The sequence below is a fragment of the Panthera onca genome, chromosome B1, assembly GCF_046562875.1.
Source record: "Panthera onca isolate mPanOnc1 chromosome B1, mPanOnc1 haplotype 2, whole genome shotgun sequence".
NCBI classification, from domain to species: domain Eukaryota; kingdom Metazoa; phylum Chordata; class Mammalia; order Carnivora; family Felidae; genus Panthera; species Panthera onca.
The window spans coordinates 351130-366948 of NC_138342.1; the positions used below are offsets into that span (position 1 = coordinate 351130).

The 15819-nt window shown below is 49.1% G+C and overlaps 1 protein-coding gene across 3 annotated transcripts in view; it reads left to right on the plus strand.

The window, feature by feature from the left end:
• The window catches only part of TMEM175 (transmembrane protein 175), a 26716-nt gene continuing 10897 nt past the window's right edge, over window positions 1-15819 (plus strand). Inside the window, exons 1-4 of one of the 3 annotated variants that reach the window (XM_081795456.1) lie at window positions 1-126; window positions 12581-12741; window positions 13018-13056; window positions 14838-14932. In XM_081795456.1, the coding sequence (XP_081651582.1) occupies window positions 12589-12741; window positions 13018-13056; window positions 14838-14932 (287 nt within the window). In that variant the 5' untranslated portion in view covers window positions 1-126; window positions 12581-12588. Of the gene's footprint in view, window positions 127-197; window positions 612-12580; window positions 12742-13017; window positions 13057-14837; window positions 14933-15819 lie in introns of those variants that run through there. The other 2 variants (XM_078446392.2, XM_078446393.2) reach the window with 2 other exon arrangements.

Sequence of the window (15819 nt, forward strand, 5' to 3'; positions counted from 1 at the left end):
CGCTGGTGGCAGAGCGCGCCTGCGCGGCGCCGCGGGTCTCGTGAGCAGCTTGCGACCGTCCGGCTCGGGCGCCTCGCCGACCGGAGCGCAGACGCGCGTGACAGTGGCCGCGGCGACCGAGCGCAGGTAGTCCGGCTGCGGGCCCGGGCCCTGACGGTTCCCCACTCCCACGCGGTCGTTTCTGCGGAGGCTGCTTCGCAGGGCGCTCTGGCTCGAGTGAGCGCGGCCGCCCCCTGCGTGGGCAGTCCCGCGGGGGTGCGCGGCGCGTGCGAGGGGCTTGCGGGCCGCGGGCGGGTGTCGGGGAACGCTCGAGCAACGTTCAGTTCTGCCTCTTGGAGGTGGAAATCTCCCGCGGCGTGTCGTGAGTACGAGGGCGAGCCCCCGGCACGCTCCCGGCTTGCCGTGGCGGGGAGTCCACAGTAAGTGTTTTTTTTTAAAAGAACGAGGTGGTTGCTACCGGAAGACTGAAAAACTTAAGTTAAACACACACACACACACACACACACACAGACACGCACGCAACAGTTTGCCAGCGTCTGTAGGAAAATCCGATGTGGCAGCCTTGGACCCAGACCCCGAGTGTCACCACTCACCCAGAGCTGCCCCCTGAGGTAAGACACCAGCGTTTGCCTGGCCCGCTTGGCTCTTTGTGTCACCTGGCTGGTTCGTGGAGGCGTTGAAGGTTGCAGCCCCCGCTGTGTTCATCGTCGGCCTGGAATCCGCGTCTCAGTTCTCTGCGATTTCAAGTTACTAAAATTGTGTTTCCAGACGAACGGGACTCAGGGGCTTAGTTCACACCGTGCCGGCCTGTACGTAGTGGCTTTTTTTTTTTTTTTTTTTTAATGTTTACTGATTTTTGAGACAGAGACTGAGCAGGGAAGGGGTAGAGAGAGAGACACACACAGAATGTGAAGCAGGCTCCAGGCTCCGAGCTGTCAGCACAGAGCCCGACGCGGGGCTCGAACTCACGAACTGTGAGATCACGACCTGAGCCCGAGTCGGCCGCTTAACCGGCTGAGCCCCCCGGGCGCCCCTGTGGTGGCTTGTTTTAACGCTCCTGCGGGACCTCAGACAAGAAGGCACCACATGGTCACTCCCCGCCCTGCGGCCTGTTTCTGGGCACGGGAAACATGCCCGACGGTATCGTTACTTGGCCAAGGCCAAGGGGTGTTGCCGCTAGGATTCCGCCCACGTCGTGGCTTTTCCACTCAGGGCGTTTGTCTGGTGGCGGATCGCGAGGGTCGGGCTCAGGAAAGCAGCCTCGCTAGGGACGGGTGCTGGGACGTCCTCGGCTCGTCGCTGGCAGTTGGCGGTCTTAAGAGCCGAAGGGAGCAGAGCCGTAGGCGGGCAGGAAGGTGTTAGAACATTCAGAGCACAGAGCAGCCTGTGGGCAAGGAGCCGCCAGGGACGCGGGGAGAAAACCGCAGGCAGGAGCGTTGTGTCATGGGAGTCACGGAAAGACGTCTCCAGGGGCAAAAAGCCATTTAAAAGTCCAATCGAAAAACACAAGATTTCCTCCGGGTTTGGCAACGATGAGGTGACCTTGGTGACGGTGTCAGGAATGGCTTCGGTGGACTGTTGGGGTGGAAGCTGCAGGTCACGATAGGTGCAGGAAAAAAGAAACGAGAGGGGTGAAGAGGGGTGGAGAGTGGAGGCGACTCCAGAAGTGGGGGTGGGGGGCCTTCAGATGGGAGCCCCTCGAGCTGCTGGAAGCTGGCAGGAGGGAGCCAGCGGAGGAAGTTTGCTGGTGCAGAGGAAGGGGAATAATGACGAAAGCCCTCCAGAAGGTAGGAGGGGAAGGACGTCCAGAACGTAGGGCCGTAAGAAGACGCTTTGCATCGTGGACACAGGTGACGGCGTAGGTGATAAACGCTACGTGTTTGTCGCAAGTGAAGGGATTCTCTGATGGCTTCTGTTCTCACTGAACGAGGAAGACTAAACGCCTGCGGAAAAGGAGAAGGGAGGTGAGAGAGCCGAGGTTTGAGCAGCGTGGAAAAGATCCAACAGAGCTGCTGGGGTAACCCTAGGACACAAGTCACTGGAAAGCTGAGAGTTCGAGGGTTCCTTTGAATTTGGAGGCCATGAGTTGATCCTCACGTGACCTAGGATCAGGTGGAGATTTCTAGATGATGGAATTGCCCTGGAGACCACCGTTTGCTCAGACTGCTTATTTCGTGAATTCTTGCGGAGCACCTCGATACACTGACACTGCACAGGCACTGGGGTAACAACACTGTTAACCTGTCTCCGCGCCACGCTTCCCTCCTGGGCTCTTAGGCACCTGTCGCTCCACATCTCCCCTCATACCCGTGTCTAAAACTGAATTTATGTCTTCATCTGCAAGCCCATTTCTCTGTAGATTTCACAACAAAGAATACTGTCCGAAATCAAGAGGATCATTTCATGGGGCTCCTGGGGTGTCTCAGTCAGTTGAGCATCCGACTTTGGCTCAGGTCAGGGTCTTACGGTTTGTGGGTTTGAGTCCCGCGTCGGGCTCTGTGCTGACAGCTCAGAGCCTGGAGCCTGCTTCCGATTCTGTGTCTCCCTCTCTCTCGGCCCCCTCCCCCACTCACTCTCTGTCTCTCAAAAATAAACATTAAAAAAAGAACTCTTTTGGGGCTCCTGGGTGGCTCACTCGGTTGAGCATCCGACTTCAGCTCAGGTCATGATCTCACGGTTTGTGAGTTCGGGCCCCTCCTCAAGCTCGCTGCTGTCAGCTTGTCAGCACAGAGCCCGCTCCGGATCCTCTGTCCCCCTCTCTCTGCCCCTTCCCTGCTTGCGCTGTCCCAGACTAACTAAATATTAAGAAAAAAAACTCTTTAAAAAAAGAGGATCGTGTCATAATGATGAAGTGGTACATTCATCAAAAAGACATTATAACCCTAAACGGTTTTGCATCTAATAATAAAACTTTAAAATACATGAAGCAAAACCAGGTTGTTTTTTTTTTTTTAACAAAACCCAACTGTAAATTAAGTTGTAGATTGTAGCTGGCGATTTCAATACCCCTATCTTAATAAATGATAGAACAAGTATCAGAAAATCACCAAGAGTATAGTTGAATGATACCATCAGCCAACTTGACCTAATGGACATTTGTAGAACACTTTACACGATACCAGCAAAATATACATTTTCAAGTGTATATGTGAAGAACATTTACCAAAATGGATAATATTCTGGGCTACAAAACAAGTATGTTCTGGGGCACCTGGTGGCTCAGTCGGTTGAGCATCTGACTTCAGCTCAGGTCATGATCTCACAGTTTGTGAGTTCAAGCCTCACATCGGGCTCGCTGCTGTCAGCCTGTCAGCTCAGAGCCCACTTCAGATCCTCTGTCCCTGCCCCCCACTTGTACTCTCCTCCAAAATACTTAAAAAAAAAAATTATGCTCTATGACCACAATGAAATTTAGACATCAGTAATAGATATCTGGAAAACCTGAATATTTAGAAGCTAATAACTCATTTCTAAATTACCCATGGGTCAAAGGAGAAATCAGAAGGAAAATTAGAATTTTGAAGTGAATGAAAATAAACGTGCAGCATTTTAAAATTTGTGGAATGTGGCCAAGACGCGACTAGAAGATAGGCCTCAAACCAATAATTTCAGCATTCATCTTAAAAAACAGGAATAATAAGCAAATGAAATCCAAAGCAAGTACAAAAAGGGAAATAATAAATGTCAGAGTGGAAACCAATGAAATAGAAAACAAAAACAGAAAATCACTGAAAGCAAAAGCTGATTATTTGAGAAGATCAACACAATAGAGAAATCCCTGGTCATATGGAACCAGAAAAAGAACAGACAAATGATTAATAACATGAATAAGAGAAACGATGACAGAGGAGCTCCTGGGTGGCTGAGCTCCTGGGTGGCTCAGTTGCTTAAGCATCTGACTTCAGCTCAGGTCATGATCTCACGGTTTATGACTTCGAGCCCCTGCTTCGGGGAGTAACAGAAAGAGGGAGAGGGAATCCCAAGCGGGCTCTGCACTGTCAGTGCGGACGCCGATGCGGGGCTCAAACTCACAAACATGACCCGAGCCAAAACCAAGAGTCAGACGCTTAACTGACTGAGCCACCCAGGTGCCCCTTAAAACACTTTGTAGCACTGGGTCATGATCTCACCATTTGTGAGACTGAGCCCCACATCGGACTCTGAGCTGACAGAGTGGAACCTGCTTGGGATTCTCTCTCTCCCTTTCTGCCCTTCCCTGCTTGTGTGTATACTCTCTTGAGCAGGTGTTCTTCCTCAAACTTAATAAAACATTTTTTAGCAAGTTGAATCCCAACACTATGAAAAGAATATTGCATCGTGACTAAGTGAGGTTTTTCCCAGGAATGCGAAGTTAGCTTAGCATTTGGAGATTGATCAATATAATTTACACTATTAACAGTTAAAAAGACTACATGGATCATCTTAATAGACACAGAAAAAAACATGATAAAACCCAACATCCATTCCGGTTTAAAAAAAAAAAAAAACCTGCTAGCATACTAGGAATGAAATGAAACGTCCTCAACATAATAAAAGCAGTTATGAAAAACCTACAGCTGGTGTATAGAATGATGGAAGACTGGACCCTAACAAGCCAAAGTTGTCAGGTCTCACCGCTTCTGTTCCATATCGTGCTAGATATTCTAGCCAGCGTATTGGAGCAAGAAAAAGCTTCCAGACTGAAAATAATGAGTAAGTTTATTTAGGAAGATGACACGATCATTCACATTCACTTGCCAACCTTGGTACTATTGACAGATGATTCCTTGTTGGGGTGAAGATGTGCCATTGTCTAGTGCATTGTTGGACATTTAGCAGCACCCTATCTCTATCCCCTAGATACCATTAATACACGTCACTTGTCACAACCAGAGATGCTTCCAGACATTGCCAAATGTTCCTTGAGGGGCAATGTCACCCTCAGGAGGGTGGGATCTACAGAAAGCTACTAGAACTAGTGAGTTTAGCAAGGTTGCAGGGTGCAAGATTAATATGCAAAAGATAAGTCACGTTATTTCTAGATAACTGGCAACAAATATGGGAAGTTGGAGTTAGGGGGAAATGCCATTTACAACAGCATCAAAAAATATTAAACGCTGGGGTTCCTGGCTGGTTCAGTCAGAAGAGAGTGCGACTCTTCATCTCAGGGTCATGGGTTTGGTTTGAGCCCAATTTTGGGTATAGAGATTACTTAAGTAAATAATATTAAAAGTATATTAAACTTTAGAAAATGTATTAAGTGCTAAGTGCTTGGGATAAATCTGAAAAAAGATACATAAGACTTGTGCACTGAAAACTAAAAAACTTGACTGAGAAATTAAAGACCTTAATAAATGGAGAGAGTATACCATATTCATAAACTGGGAGATTCAGTATTGTTCAGACTGATTCTTCTCAGATTGATTATAGATTCAGTGTAATTCCTGTCGGAATCCCATCAGACTTCTTGAAAAGATTGGCACACTGCTTCTAAAATTCATTTGGAACTGCAGAGGAGGGAGAATAGTCAAGTTTGAACCTTTGTTCAAATCTTGTGACTTTTTTTTTAATGTTTTTATTTTTGAGAGACAGAGACAGACAGAGCATGAGCAGGGGAGGGGCAGAGAGAGAGAGGGAGACACAGAATCTGAAGCAGGTTCCAGGCTCTCAGCTGGCAGCACAGAGCCCGATGCGGGGCTTGAACCCATGAACCACGAGATCATGACCTGAGCCGGAGTCAGATGCTTTAACCGACTGAGCCACCCAAGCGCCCCTCAAATCATGTGACTTTCATTGCCTAACTTCAATACTTTTTATAAAGCCACAGTAATCAAAGTAGTGTGGTGTTAAGATACGTAAGTAGGTCAATGCAACAGAATAGTCAGAAATTGGCCCACAAGTGTATATAAGGTCGATTGATTTTTTAAGATGTTTATTTATTTTGAAGGGAGAGGGGCAGAGAGCAAATCTCAAGCAGGCTTCCTGCTCCACGCAGGGCTCCACCCGGGGCTCGATCTCATGACTACGAGATGACAACCTGAGCCAATATCAAGTTGGATGCTCAACTGACAAAGCCCCCCAGGTGCCCCAAGGTCAGTTGATTTTTGATAAAGGAATAAAAGTAATTGAAGGAAAGGGAGTCTTTTCAAAAAATGATGCTGAAAAAATTGGATATTGTATGTTAAAAATTGTTAATCCATTATCTTGCATTATGCAAAAATTAACTCAAAGCGTCATAAATCTAAATGTAAAACCTGAAACCATAAAATTTCTAAAAAGATGTATGAGAATTTTTGTACGATACTAAAGCACAGTCAAAAGAAACAGTTAACCTGGACTTCATCAAAATTGAGAAGTTCAAAATATATCGTTGAAGACATTCTTAAGTAGGTGAACGCAGTCAGACTGAGAAGGCCCCACAGTGTATGGTTCCAACTACAGGACACTCTGGAAAAGGGAAAACTATGGGGACAAAAAAGATGAGTGGTTGCCAGGGGCTTCTGGGGCAGGGAGGGATGACTAGGGCAGGACAGGATTTCCAGGGCAGTGAAGCTTCTGAATGGTGTTATAATGGTGGATACAAGTCCTGTGTGGTCAAAACCCGTAGAACTGCGACACGAAGTGAGCCCCATTGTGAGGGAGGCACTTAGGCTGATGGGGTGTCAGTATTGGCTCATCAGCTGCACCAGCTGCACCGCGCGAATGGGAGATGCTAATAACGGGAAACTGGAGGGAGGGTGATGAGGGCATATGTGGGAACTCTACTCTCCGCTCAACTTCTCCACAAATCTAAAACTACTCCAAAACACAGCCCATGAGGAGCACCCAGCTGGCTCAGTCTGTGGAGCCTGTGACTCTTGATCTTAGGGTCGTGAGTTCAAGCCCCACATTGCATGCGGAGTGTACTTAAATATGTTTTTAAGTAACCTATAAATTTAATACGTATACGTAAACGTATATAAATACGTGTATGGGTGGATAGTGTCATGAGAATGAAAAGACCACCCAGAACGGAGAAAGTATTTACAAATCACGGAATGGACTTATATCCGGAATGCATGAACTTTACCTACATCTTACATACGTGCGTGCACACGTGTGGATATACCCAGAACGTACGTATATAGCAGACCTATAAAGAAAGCACATAATCTGTGCATAATCTTCACGGTAATTTCTGCACTCCTGAACAGGCACACACGAGTCTGGGATTTAGTCCTAACGTACTTCAGGTGCTTCTCCTAGTTTGAGTTTGGTGCTCCAGCCATACCAAACTCTGCACTTGGCTGCACACCAAGCTGTCCCCAGTTCCTTTTTGTCTTTCAATAATTCTTACAGCATTGTTTGAGGATTAAAAGCTTCTACATACAAAGTACGTGGGACAAGTCTTGGCACATAGTAATTGATAAATGTCACTTACTCTCATTGTTGTCATTTGTCATCAATATTTGCAGACTCAGCTCTAGCATGTCCCATTCTGCGAGCTTTCCCAGACTCCATGCTCCCATGGCACCCTAATGTGCTCGTCTCCTGCACTGTTGGCTGATTGTCCTTTTTATCTCTGCCTGCAGTGCTTAGCACAGTGCATAATGCCCTACAGGGCTGTAAGCCTTCAGTTACCTCCTATGACATGAAATTTCAGCTTCTCCTCCTATTCCCATAGGATTTTAAAATTCTTTAGTCTTTTCTGTCTTAAAAAAAAATTCATGGGGGCGCCTGGGTGGCTCAGTCAGTTGATCTCAGGATCATGAGTTCAAGCCTCACGTTGGGTTCACAATCCACAGAATCTTGGGAGTCTGGCTTCTTTCACTTAGCACGATGCACCTGGGATTCACCCGTTTTGGGGGAGCCCAACGTGAGCGGAAGTTGGACGCTTAACCGACTGAGCCACCCAGGCACCACTCGTCTTTTCGATTTCTTAATAGTGTCCTTTGAGGCAGAAAAGTAAAAATTTTGATGAACTCCAATTTCTATTTTTCTTGTTGTTTGTACTTTTGGTATCATATTTAAGAGTCCTTTGCCAAGTGCAAGGCCATGAAGATTTTCTCTCTGGGTTTAGCTCTTATATTAAGGTCTTTGATTCATTTTTAATTAATTTGTGTGTGTGGTATGAGGTAGGATCCAAATTCATTCTTTCACATGTGGATATCCAGTTATCCCAGCACCGTTTGTTGAAAAGATTGTTCTTTCCCCATTGAGTGGTCTTGACAGCCTTATCAAACACCAGTTGACCATAAATGGAGTGGTTTATTTCTGAACTCTCAGCTCTGCCCATTAATCTGTGTTCTATGCCGGTTCTGCCCCGTGTCGATTACCAGAGCTTTGTACTAAGTTTTGAAATTGAGAATGGGAGCCCTCCAACTTTATTCTTCTTGTTTTGGCTATTCCATAAATAGCCAAAGGTTCCTCAAGTTTCCATGTGAATTTTAAGGTCAGCTTGTCAATTCCGTGTAGAAGGTAGTTGGAATTTTGATAGGGACTGCAATTAATCTGTACATCAATTTGGGAAGTATTGCCATCTTAACAATATTAAGTCTTCCAGTCCATGAACAGAGGATATATTTCTATTTATTTAAGTTTTCTTTAATCTCTTTCAACAATATTCTGTGCTTCCTTTGTTCATTTCTTTACTGTTTTTGATGCTATTATAAATGTAATTGTTTTCTTAAGTTTATTCTCAGACTGGTTGTATACATTTCTAGTGTGTAGAAATGCAGTTGGTATTTGTATATTGTTTGCTGTAACCTTGCTGAACCCATTTATTTGATCTAATAGTTTTCTTATAAGGATTCCTTAGGATTTTCTTTGTGCAAAATCATACCCTCTGCAAATAGAGATAGTTTTACTTCTTCCTTCCCAGTGTATATGCCTTCTATTTCATTTTCTTGCCTAAGAAATGGCTAAAACCTTGGCAGCCTTCTGTTGAACCATGTTGTCTCATCCCTGATTGCGGGCAGGCCGTGGTCAGTCTTCCGCTGTTGAGTGTGACGTTAACTGCGGGTTTTCTGGAGATGCCATCTATTAGGTTGACAGAGTTTACTTCCGTTCCTAATTTGTTGAACGTTTTTATCATGAAGAGGTGTTGGATTTTGTCAAATGCTTTTTCTGCATCTATTGAGATGATTGTGTAGTTTTTGTCTTTGGTTCCTTTGATGTGGTATATTACAGTCATTAATTTTATATTTTAAACCAACCTTGCATTCTTGGAATAAATCCCACTTGGTCATGGTATATAATCCTTTTAATACATTGCTGGATTCCATTTGTTCACATTTTGTTGAGAATTTTTGTGTCTATATTCAATATTTACTGGTTTTTAAAAAACTATTTTTTTTTAATTTAAACATACAAAATTTATGAAAATTTAAACATACAAAAATATCTAAAAATTTAAACATACAAAAATATCTAAAAAACAATGTAATGGACATGTTTCCCAAAATTAGTGTCTAAAGAAACACATGTTACTTTTTCTCTTATTTTTTCAGCACAGATTTTTTTTCTCCTTGCCAACCCCCCTTCCTCTGCCCTCTCCTCTTTCTTCCCCCTCCCTTTTGAAAAGTAAGGTGTTAAGAGTTCAGTGCTGGCCATGACAGAATAAGCCACCTACAGGCTTTCTCTCCTGCTGATTACAGGTAAAAACCTGGACAAAATGCTAAAAGAAAAACTATGGAGTGCAGATAGATTGGTGAGGGTAGTTGAAACTCGGCGCAGTGACCCACACAAGTGTGAGTTTTCTACTTTTCAGTCTCTTTTCCCCGTGGCTTTGGCCCTAGGCCAGCCACCCGCTGTTGGGCTGTGCTGTGAGAGTTGCTGCTGCTGCTGCATAGACAGCAAACACTCAGAGAAACTGCCATCTTTTTGCCTAGAGGAACCGTGAAAAGGGGCCCAGTGAGCAGAAGCATGTGAACGAAAGAGAACTAAAATATCAGAACAATTTTGAAAAAGAAGACCGAAGCTGGAAGACTCACTCTACCAGATTTCAAGATTTAATATGAAGCTGGGGGGCTCCTGGGGGGCTCAGTCGGTTAAGCATCTGACTTCGGCCCAAGTCATGATCTCATGGTTTGTGAGTTCAAGGTCTGCTTGGGATCTTCTCCCTCCCTCTCTCTCTCTGCCCCTGCCCCACTCGTGCTTTCTCTCTGTCTCAAAATATATAAATAAACTTGAAAAATATTAACCCCAAATCTATCGTACACTGAAATTAAAACCTAAAACACTAAAACTTCTAGAAGAAATAAGGAAATCTTTGTCATCTTGAGTTAAGCAAAGCATTGTTAGATATGACATCAAAAGAATGATCCATGAAAGAACAATTGATGAATTGGACTTTATCAAAATATAAAACTTCTGTTTTAAAAATTGGTAAGGGAATGGAAGACAAGCCACAGGCCATGAACAAATATTTGCAAATTACATATCTAACAAAGAACTTTTAACCAGAATGTATAAAGAACTCTCAAAACTCAACACTAACACAAATAACTTCCCCCAAAAATGAACAAAAGATTCTAACAGACACTTTGCTACAAAATATACACGGATAAAAGGCACATGAAAATGCCCAATTAGTAGGAAAATGCCACACAAGGTATAATACACATTTTTAGTACAACTAAAATAAAAGGTTAATTTTTTTAAAAATTATAATGTTTATTTTGGAGAGAGAGCGTGGGAGCGCACACGTGAGTGGGGGGGGGGTAGAGAGAGGGAAAGGGAAACACAGAATCCAAAGCAGTCTCCAGGCATAGAGCCCGACACGGGGCTGGAGCTCGGGAATGACAAGATCATGACCTAGGCCGAAGTCGGACGCCCAACCAACTGAGCCACTCAAGAGTTTAATTTTTTTTTAATCCTGCCAAACTAGGGGTGCTTGGGTGGCTTGGTTGAGTGTCCAACTCTTGATTTCGGCTCAGGTCATGATCCCAGGGTCGTGGGATCGAGCTGTGTCAGGCTCTGCGCTGAGTGTAGCCTGCTTGGGATTTTGTCTCCTCTGCCTCTCTCCCCCATGCTCGCGTGTGCTGGCTCTCTCTTTCTCTCTCTTAAAAAAAAAAAAAAAAAAAAAGTTAAAAAAATAATGAAATAAAAACTACCAAACTAAGCGCTGGGGAGAATGAGGACAAGTTGCAGTTTCATGTGCTGCCAGTAGGGGGTGCAAACGGTACAGCCTCTCGGTTTACCCAGCAGACACATTCTGAGGTGCTTACTCAAGAGAAATAAAAACATGTTTCGCAAATGGCTCTGTGCAAATATTTACAGTGCCTTTATTCATAGCCACCCCAAACTGGAAATAACCCACGTTTCTAGCTAGTGATTGGATGAACAGAGGGGTCTATCCGTACAGTAGCATTAACTACACGGCAATAAAAAAAATGTCAGTGCTCCCCCAAAACGGGTGAATCCCAAGTGCATCATGCTAAGTGAAAGAAGCCAGACTCCCAAGATTCCGTGGATTGTGAGTCTGTTTATGGGACAGTCTGGAAAGGGCAGATTATTGTCCCATTGCTGGGTCACTACTGCTGACGGTAGCAGGAAGCACAGTGGTGGCCCGGGTTTGGGGTGGAGGAAAGGAAGGCTGGACCACAGAGGGCCTGCTTGGGGACAGAACTGCTTTGTGATTGAGGTCCTGGTTACACACCTGTGTACAGTTGTCAACGGTTGGTAGAACTGCACCCCGGAAGGGGTGCCCTCTACTGTGTCTAAGCTGTAAGCAGCGAGTAAAGTAACAGATGCCTTCTTGATGCGGCTGCAGCCCCGTTCCCAGCCCAGCCCCCGCAAACCCACCCCCCCATCCCCGCCCAGGTGATCACAGGGCTGTCCTGAGCTGGTGAGTGCTGTTATTGCGTATGTTTTCATCATCTTACTGTGCGAGTGTGTGATCACAAGGGGAGCAGATGGTCAGTGTGTTTTAAACGTTTACATAAGTGGTATAATAGCATGTGTATCTTCTTGCGGCATCATTTATTCCTCTCAACATCGTGTTTCTGGGTTTTATACACGTAGCTCTGTTTCGCTTCACTTCCTGTGTCGGTCACTCGGGCCACCCTCACAAAAGCCCACGGGCTGGGGCCTTACACGACGGACGTTTCGTTCTCACGGTTCTGGAGGCTGGAAGTCTGAGGTCAAGGTGGCTGCCTGCAGACGGCCGCCTTCTCGCTGTGTCCTCACAGAAGACAGAGACACCTGTCCCCTCTCTCCCACATCTGGTTGGTACTTAGATGGGAGAACACCCCATGTTTAGGACGAAAGTGTCTAACGGCACAGTGTCTGGTGTTGGGGTCAGGGGTTTCAGGCGGTGACACAGCGGATGGAACACCCATCATGTGTGTGTGCCTTCTCGTTTCTCCCACTTCCGGGGCGCGGGGGGGACAGGCACAGAGCATGGCTCCCAGATGACAGTGCTCAGCAGTGAGGAGGTGCTCTTCCTGCCAGCTGGAAATACCGGGGTTCCTGGGAGAGGACAGCGTGGCAGGGACCCTTCCTGCCCCTCAGGGTGGGTCCTTCCGGCCACGGGTCCGCCCTGTGTCTGCCACCACTGAAGCTGGCAGGGGTAGGCCCCCCAGGAGCACTCTGGCCTGCTCAGAGCTGTGCTTCTTCCCAGGCCCCACCATGTCCGGGCCGCAGACCCCAGAGCCGGCCCGCCGCACGCAGGGAGACTCCCCCGCAGGCACAGGGGGCGAGGACACCGCCGACGGGATCCAGCACTCACAACGCATGCTCAGCTTCAGTGATGCGCTCCTGTCCATCATCGCCACTGTGATGGTCCGTGTGCCGCGCCCCCCCCCCCCCCAAGCCTCCTCTCCCTTCAGGGCCCCTGGCCACACCCTCTCCAGACAGCCTTCTGGTAGAGCTCAGCCCAGCATAGACCCTGCCCTGTCTCGGCAGTGTCCTGGGGTCCGTCAGCCATTTGGGCAGCTGGACGGGTGGGGGAAGCAGTCCAGCACTGGCCCGAGTCCCCGACACCACGTCATTCGAGGGGTGGTCTCTGCACAGCCCAAGCAACGTCCCATGGCTCTTTTTGTGTGTTTGCTCTCGTAGATCCTGCCTGTGACCCACACGGAGATCTCCCCAGAACAGGTACTTGGGAACGGTGCTCTGAGGCATCGAGGGTGAGCTTACAGAAGACTCGGTCCACGAGCCCGCTTCTAGGCTCCACCCAACATGTGCCTGGCTGGGAGGGGTGGGACCAGGTCTTCTTCCCTCAGCAGCCCTGGTCGGCCCCAACCTTGGCCTGCAGACAGAGGCAGTGCCCTTGAAGTGAGCTTGGGGGTCGGCCGAGGACGGAAGGTCCGGCAGCCCAACAAGCTTCTGGTTGGCATGGAGACCTGTACCCTGTCACCCCCAGAGCATCCCTCCTACACGTTCAGGAGGCAAGGGGAGATGCTCCCAGCCGGGCCTCCCTGAAGCACAGGGACACGGGGTTTTTCTCATGAAGTAAGTGGGAAACAGGTTCTCTGAAGCAGTTTCCCCTTTATAGCCAACTTGGAACATCTCTGTCCTGTAAGTTAGGTGGTGGCGTATTCCCTCAGATTTGGGAAGATGCCTGAAAGTCCCTGGGCATCGTGCGTGCGCCAGTGTGCCTCGCTCAGCCCCTCAGTTGACGGGGGTGTTGTTCAGTCTCAGGGGACGGAGGATGTGAGGTGCCGGGTCTGTCAGGCCCCGCAGCACAGCAGGGCGCTGGGCTCCGGGGCTGGCCCGCTTAGCCAGGGTGCTGTTGGGAGTCAAAAGAGCCGCGTCATGTGTGGGAAGGCAACGGCACCCCTGGTAGGGTCTTGAGGAGAAGGAAATGGGAATGCGGGTCTAGCCTGGAACCAGCAGCCAGCACCCAGCCAGCAGCTGGGGGGAGGGAGGGCCGGGGCACCCGCCTGACGGCACCAGCTCCAGAACGCCTGTGGAGGACACTCGTGCCGGGTCGGAGACCTCAGTGCTGCCACTGTCACGAGGGGTATGGCTGTGCGAGCAGGAGATGCCGGGAGGTGACACGGGGAGGTGTCTGGACAAACTGTCCCCAGTTGTCTGCACTGGGCCCGTCTTCTTGGAGAGCGGCACCTTGTTGTGAGGTCTCCGTGTGCACGAACCGAGCCAGAAGGTGGTGCGGTGGTCCGGGGACTCCTTCTGGGAGCCCAGGGCCGTAAGGAGGTGTCAGCCAGCAGGCGCTCCTCCCCGTGTGGAGGGAAAGACTAGTCAAGGGCGGGAAACCCGGCAAGTCAAAAGCTGTGAGTCCTCGGTGAGATAGCGAGGGCCTGGGTGAGACCCCCTGATGCAAGTAGAAAACCAGCGAAAGTGGTAACACGGTCAGTTTTCCACTTTGAGCTTTTGCTGACAAAGCATCACATCCCATCTTGCGATTCCAAGGGTCCCAGCTTTGTGTTGAGCCCGGTTCTGTTTCCCCACTGCACCTGCGAGTCCCTTCTGACCAGGGCGAGGCGCACCGCGACCTCACCAGGCTTCACAGCTGTTTCAGAATCGGTTACCTGCAGTGCGCTTGGCGCCCTGTGCTGGCCCGGGAATGCCCGGCAAAGACTCTCTGCCCCAAGAGCTGGCGCGTCGGGAGCTCCACACCAGGTCCCCAGATACGCACAGCGGGATGCAGGGCATCCCCCGATACGCGCGACGGGACACGGGGCATCCCCAGATACGCACGACGGGACACGGGGCATTGGTGCTGTGCAGCGGGGAGGCGGGGAGGCTACCCAGAAGAGGAGCCTCAGGGTGGGCTGGGGTAGAGGCTGAACCAGAAGGGGAGGTGGGAACCACCAGACCCTTCAGAGGCCCTGGGGACTCGGCACCTTGGACGGGGCCGCTGGGTGCCATGGACTGAAGTGGTCTCTGATGGTGATGCTTTTCTGTTCCTCCAGTTTGACAAAAGTATACAGAGACTTCTAGCAACCAGGATTGCTGTCTACCTGATGACGTTTCTCATTGTGACTGTGGCCTGGGCAGCACATACAAGGTACAGAGTCAGGCTGGGGGCTTTTTCTGGGCTGAGGTCCACATGTCTGTGGCTCACTCAGTGCGTGTGCCCAGAGGGTGCAGGCCCCAACCTGTCCGGGGTCAGCATGGCAGCAGGCGTGTGCTCAGGGCACCGATAAGACACCCGTTCTCAGGGTGTCTGGTGGCCCCTCCCTCATTTCCTGGGTCAGCAGGCCCCACTTCACCCCAGATTCTGGCTGCAGGCCTCTGCACCCTCCTCTCCACGTGACAACAGGGCCTGGGATGATGACACAGGATAACACACTTGCGTGGGCACGCACACAGGACCGGGCAGGGAAAGGACTGCAAGCTGACTGCCCCGTGCACCCCTGCAACGCCGCAGCACTGTGCTCAGGTCCCTCTGCCCGGTCCTGGGGCTCCGGCAAGGAGGAAGAGGCTACAGGGTGCACGCTCCCAAGCCAGAGCTTTCTCTTAAGAAGGAGAAGGTTCCTGAGGGTCTGACAGGAACAGGGCCCCAAGCTGCAAGGGGACCCCTGACCCCCAACCCAGGCAGGCAGGCTGGCTCCCGGGGAGAGGGTTGGGGTATGGTGCGAGCCCTTGCTGAGGAAATGCCCCTGCTTGGGGGACGGTGGGTACACAGGGAGACCTGGGAGCTGTCCACACACTGGCGCTGGCAGTAAAAACGTCTGACATTTTAGGGGCGCCTGGACGGCTCAGTCGGTTGAGCGTCCGGCTCTTGATTTCAGCTCAGGTCACGATCTCACGGTTCGTGAGTTTGAGCCCCAAGTCACGCTCACGCTGACAGCACAGAGTCTGCTTGGGATTCTCTGTGCCTCTCCCTCTCTGTCTGCCCTTCCCCTGCTCATGCTCTCTCAAAATAAATAAACGTTTGAAAAACATTTTTTT